Consider the following 6,535-nt stretch of genomic DNA (forward strand, 5'->3'; position numbering starts at 1 on the left):
TTTTGTTGACCTTTGTCCATGGAAGGTCCCTGCAAAATTTCATTGAAATTGGTTCAGGGGTTTTGGAGAAGAAGTCGAAAATGTAAATTGTTTACGGACGCACGACGGACGACGACGGACAAAAGGCGATCGCAATAGGTCACTTGAGACTTTGTCTCAGGTGACCTAATATAATCTTGACCTGCGACAGACAGACACTCTGCTTACCTTGATGAGGTAGTCACCTATGTAATCTGGCCGCAGACAAAGCACGCCGTACTCTATGAGGTGAGCTATATGCATGGCACACTTGTCATTGGCAAACACATAGGTCAGTGTGTTGGTCACTTTCTCTGGCTGTGTAATGGGTAGCTTCAGATTGTACACCTCCGCACCACCACTATGCAGTAATCTAAAATTTCAGATGAGTTACACAATTATAGATGAATTACACAATCATATCATGATCAGGCTAACCAGCAAAGAGAAAAAAGCATGGATTTATATATAATGCAATAAAAAACTTTTTTTATATATACTAATTATTATGCTTAATTTTATGATTCACAAATAATTCTCTTACATTTTATAAATTAACATACCACTGTATCTCACTATTTATTCACTATGTTATCTAACATTTCATACATTCACTCATTTCATTTTGTTTAACATTTATAAACTCCCTAACATTTTGTTAACCTTTATACATCTTCAAATATTTTGCCAAACCTTTTATACACAGAGTTCTTTCTTGCACCGCTGACAACAACGGCTGTTTTCCAGCCAGCAAAAGCAGTTGTTCCAAAAACTTCAAAATGGTAGCGCCACCTGCGGGATGCTTCCTTCACATCTGTGGGGATATTGTCTGTATCTGATGTACCTATCTGGCTCCAGTCATAGTACTTCTCATCAAGCCACTGGCCCACCTTTGATGACTCTCGGATGTAATTTGGGTGTAAAATCCATTTTGCAGTAGCACATCCACCAAGAAATTTCTCACTCCTTGTTATTTTCTTACAGACAATATGGGTGCAGTTTGACCTGAAACTCTGTAAAGAAATTGAGAATGAATTGTTTCTTATGTGAAAAGGCTTTCAAGTAAAAGGTTCAAAAACCAAGATATTTCATATCCCTTCAGAATTTCTATGAACAATGTATCACCACAGTCACTTTAGACATGAGTTTAGCAATTAAAAATACTTATAGTAATATCAACTCGTCCTTTGTTTTTAAAAATGTATGCCTTGCTAAACTCAAGTGCCTGTGATATTATATATCCCCTAGGGGACATCCAGGTAAATACGGACACTTTTCAAATGATGACTGCTAATGGTACAGTTTATCAACATGCTATGTGTATGATATGTCTGGAAGTAATAAAAAAAAAAAATAAAAAAAAATAAAAAAACATGCTATGTGCAATCTAGCTAGCATAGATATTCTATGAATATGTTTTGTAAGAATGAAGGTTCCTTTCTTTCGCTTTTTTTTTAGTTATGCTTTTGATAAGTCGGTAAAATAAACACTAAAATATAATCCAAAATACGGAATATATATGAATCGGTTGAGATACGGATACATGTAGGGTAATTATGAACACGCTACTCTATTCATGCATTCACCAAATCAAACCATAGAAACTGTTCACAATGTTTCGCCAGGGATTGCTACATGTTCTGCTCTCAGTTCATGTTCTTATCATGTCATCAGTCAAGTTCAACGTACCGGGCAGTTTGTATACTTATAACTTAACACCCCCCCCCCGTCACAGACTTTTCACAACAACATTCTTTGAGCGCTGGCATGCTGTTATTTTGTTTTTCTTTGAGCGCTGGCATGCTGTTATTTTGTTTTGTGATAACTGATATTGGCCAGTCCAAAATGTAGTTAAGCAATCAATTTAGGTGTATAAGAGTGTTAATTCTGATATTAGATGTTTGCTTGTAAACAGAAATCAACGTAAAAGCATTATTTTTGATAACCCGAGTCAAAAAATATTTCTGTAAGAACCATCTAAATAATAATTAATCAATTAAGAACTGTCCGTATTTACGCGCCTAATAAAAATCTGCGAGAAATTACGGACAAAACAGTTCTTCTTCAATTTTTTATTTTGATATACTCCTGCAATCTTAAAATATATAAGTAACAACAGTAAAAGTACAATATTAAATATACTGAGTATGTATTTGGTTTATGTGGAGATAATTGTTACATAACTGTTGTCTAGAATCGTAGCTTATTTTTCGGACATCGTTTCCGGACGTGTCGCAAATCATGCATGACGTCGAATACTGTTAGACACACCATTGCTATTTTTAGACTTTGGGATATAATATTCCAGGTATTGTCCGTCAACAGCCAAACTTCCATACTAGTAGATCGACCTAAGCCTAGCATGAACGGTCCAGTTTGATTTAATCATATCATATGTAATCGATTATGTATGATCCATATAAGTACTGTCCGTATTTTCCAACCTGTACGTATTTACCCGGATGTCCCTACATACTGCAACATATTGTCAGTGTCTTCTCATCAGCTGCTCAGAAGCTAGGATCACATAGGGTTTCATACACTAAAATGCCTGGAGATTTAGGTCTTGCCCATCATGATCTGCCCCCATCATGATCTGCCCCCATGGATATTTGATTCCAAGGTCCCTAGGACCAATGATGCTTTGCAGTAAACAAGAAAACTGGAAGGATAATCCTGCTATGACAAGTTGAGGAGTGATGATTCCCAATCTGCTGAACAGGATCCTGTCAACTACTGAATTTTTTACTTTGTACTGTAAGCACATAATACTCGAAAGAAGGTTTTGCAGAATAGATAGATAAAAACTCATATTTATAGTTAATTAAAATATTATGGTTCTTCAGAGAGATCGTTTAATTAACCTTATTTCAAAAAAAATAACTATGCTTATTGAAAAAAAAAGTAAACATATTGCCCGATTATTGGAGTGGACAGAATGGTATTAAGAAGCACCTTAAGAAGCGACTGACGCTTACAACGGTGTCACAATCAATGAACAAATGAACCAATGAACCAATGGCTGAAGTGCAATTGAAAATAGGAACTGAAGAGTAATTTAAACCTCAGAATCGAAGTCGATTCCACCCAATGCCGTAATCAACTTCCCTATCTCCTTCCGCTCCGCATCTGCAAAACCAGACAGCTGAAACACACGTTTGCCCTTTTGTCTCGTTCTTAGACTTGTCGACATTTTTGTTAAGTAACATAAAAAGTTTCAGTCAGGTATTGTGGTCATGCTTCGGTTTATCGTTGTGATTTTCCCAATGTTTACAACACTTTCACTTTGAACCTGTCAGCTTCGCGCTCTCCATCATCTGTACCGGAAGTGAATGAGGTATTCTACTAAAGTACTCGTGCCTATTGATTCCGGAATTTCAACTTACAAGATAAATCACGTTTCTGTCTTTTTATTATCTTATTCTATATATCAAACGCAAGAATGTAAACCTTTTTATTATTTATAACAGCAAACTTTGATAGTTATATACACCCAAGGATTTTACAGGACAAATATCATAGTGCAAATAAAACAAGAGGCCAGAGGTCCTGTATCGCTCACCTGGATATTTGAGCAATCATAGGAAAATATTCTCAATAAAAGTACTTTATAAAAGGTTTCAATATATTGAGTCTCCTTGGCTTAAGAATGTTCCTGACTAAATGAAACTTTTTACTACTCTATCCCACCATGCTACTGGTCAAGTATCACCACCCAGTGGGTCTCCTCAGAGGTTAATTGCAGAAGAAGTTTTTGAAAGATATTTACATATTTGACCCTTGTGACCGTGGAAGTGGGTCAAGGTAATTTATTTGAGGAAACTTAATAGCAATTCTGTCCCTGGTACATACAGGACAAGTATTATTACTCTGGGCTCCTGGTTATTCAAAGGAAGTTGTTTCAAGGATTTTAAAACACATTTGACCTTTGTGATCTTAAAAGTAGGTCAAGGTCAATTATTCAAGGAAAGTTTATAGCATTATGTCCCAAATACCTACTGGCCAAATATTATTGCTCTAGGCCTCTTGGTTATTCAGAAGAACTTGTTTTAAGTTTTTTATCAATTTTACCTTTGTGATAGTGAAAGTCGGTCAAGGTAATTTATTTGAGGAAACCTTAAAGTGCTCTTCCCAAGATACTTACTGCAGGGCCAAGTATTATTACTCTGGGCCTCCTGGTTATTCAGAAGAAGTTGTTTAAAGGATTTTAACGCATTTGACCTTTGTGATCTTGAAAGTAGGTCGAGGTCATTTATTTAAAAAGGAAGTTTATAGCATTCTGTCCCAAATACCTACTAGCCAAATATCATGGCCCTAGGTCCTCCAGTTCTTAAGAAGAAATTGTACAAAGAAAAAGTTGATGGATGAAGGACATAAGCTCATAAGCCATAAGCTCAACTGGCACTTCGTGACAGGTCATCTACAAATTTACTTGTCCCTGGAGTTACTTCAGGTCGCTAATTCTATAATATGTAACACATACAAGAACACAAGAATTGGGTGTATTTCTTATTTTATTTGATAGAAAACATCATTTCAACATATATCACAAATAATGAAAAATATAGAGATGCTAGCACTGTGAGTATATATACAGTAATTAATTACGATACTATGTAGCACTCATGTGAGTGCTTATATATACAGTATTATGATAGCACTTTTTAGTGTACATATACAGAAGTTATTTATGATAGCATTGAAAGAGTATGTATATATACAGCAGTTTCGGAAAGAACCCTTGAAGTGCTGCCTTGGGTGTACGCACTTGTAGTTGTGTTCAACAATTGGTCAGGGATCAAAACTTAACTAAAATGTCAATTAAATAATAAATCTGAATTTAGTACCAAACTGTTACACAACATGATCGCCTGGAGACAAATAACACAAAACAAAAACATTTCTAATGAAACAAAAACTACATGTACCACTCATGATAAGAAAGAGACCTCTAACATATAACTTGCTATCCGTAGCTTGGCGTATCAAGGCATTTTTATGACTGAATATTTGTTAATGGCACACTATAAACGGTACAAAGTATCTTTTCTTCGACATGATACATTATAAATATATCCCTAAAATAGAGGATTAGGTGGTCGTGAGGTTTTTTAATTATATAATTATCAATTTCACAAATTGTAAATACATACCAGTACATGCCATATCTAACAATTTGAGCGCAAGTCTCACAAAACCTATTTCAGAAAAAAATCCTCAGGATGTTGGACACATTACTCACGAATTTCAATCCGTCACAAATATTTGGTAGAAAACTTTATTGCAATAATGTTAATGAAGATAACTGTATCCTCAACAATCGCCAATATCAATCGCCAATATCAATAATCGCCAATATCAATCGCCGTGGTGAGACTTTAATTGATAAAACAAACATTAAACTGACCTTAGTTTCTGTGAACTGTCGCAAATGACAACAATATTGCCAACTCTATCCATGTTTATAACATGTTTACTAAATATTTAAACAGATTGGCGAAATGTAAACAATTACATGTACCTGGTTGAGTTCAGTGTCATTTATAATATTAGGTAACATATAGCTACACATACAGACCATATATTATATATAATATATATATATTCAGGGGAAAGCTTAGTTAGAGGGGTAAGGTATACCCAGGTAAACTGGATATGTGTTCCACTGACAGCAATAAAAGAATGAAAAATAAACAACAACAAAAATTAAGTAGGTTGCACCAAAACATGTCTTTCTTAATACTGAAGGATTATAACTAAACATTTCTATATGGCACTCAGGACTTGAATTTTAATCATTTAAACTAAAGTGAAACCGTGTTATTCCAGAAATATTTTGTTCTAGATGGTAATACAAAACCTTATTACATCATTGCTAAAAAAGTTTCCTATTGATGATACACGATCTTGTAACATCGATGTGGAAAACTTGTTATGCTGAGAATTATTTTTATAAAACAAGACCAGTAAGGTTTTACCCCATATAAATCTACTCGAGATGAGTTAATACCTAATCAGTTCACTTGTGGTTTAGTAGATACCTATTGGTTAAATAGTCTACTCTTTATAATGTAACAGTTTTCAGAATTGTAGACCTTGAAATCTTTGCCAGTGCTTGCCAGAGGACAACATCAGACAACTAGGTACGATATTTCATAAACAAATCTGGTCCAACTGGTTCAGCCGTTTGGAATATGAAACACAAAGTGGACCAATAGTGTACAGAAAGTACACCAGCAACACAAATCACTCAACTCCAGCTACGTGGTGAGACTTTACTGTGACTCAACTCTAGCTACGTGGTTAGACTTTACTGTAGCTACATAGAGTGATTCAACTCTAGCTACGTGGTGAGACTTTACTGTAGCTACACGGTGCGACTCAACTCAAGCTACGTGGTGAGACTTTACTGTAGCTACACAAAGGGATTCAACTCTAGCTACGTGGTGAGACTTTACTGTAGCTACATAGAGTGATTCAACTCTAGCCATGTGGTGAGACTTTACTGTAGCTACAT

General features: G+C 35.3%; 1 protein-coding gene across 2 annotated transcripts in view; it reads right to left on the reverse strand.

The window, feature by feature from the left end:
• Positions 1-3,342, reverse strand: part of LOC110448997 (SMC5-SMC6 complex localization factor protein 1-like) — a 29,062-nt gene extending 25,720 nt beyond the window's left edge. For both annotated transcript variants that reach the window (XM_021495573.1, XM_021495581.1), the window contains exons 1-3: positions 3,083-3,342; positions 712-1,031; positions 208-391 (exon numbers count right to left, since the gene is read on the reverse strand). In XM_021495573.1, coding sequence (XP_021351248.1) covers positions 208-391; positions 712-1,031; positions 3,083-3,211 — 633 coding nt within the window. In that variant the 5' untranslated portion in view covers positions 3,212-3,342. The remainder of the gene's footprint in view (positions 1-207; positions 392-711; positions 1,032-3,082) is intronic.
• Positions 3,343-6,535: the final 3,193 nt, after the last annotated feature.

Source organism: Mizuhopecten yessoensis, unplaced genomic scaffold, assembly GCF_002113885.1.
Source record: "Mizuhopecten yessoensis strain PY_sf001 unplaced genomic scaffold, ASM211388v2 scaffold431, whole genome shotgun sequence".
Lineage (NCBI taxonomy): Eukaryota > Metazoa > Mollusca > Bivalvia > Pectinida > Pectinidae > Mizuhopecten > Mizuhopecten yessoensis.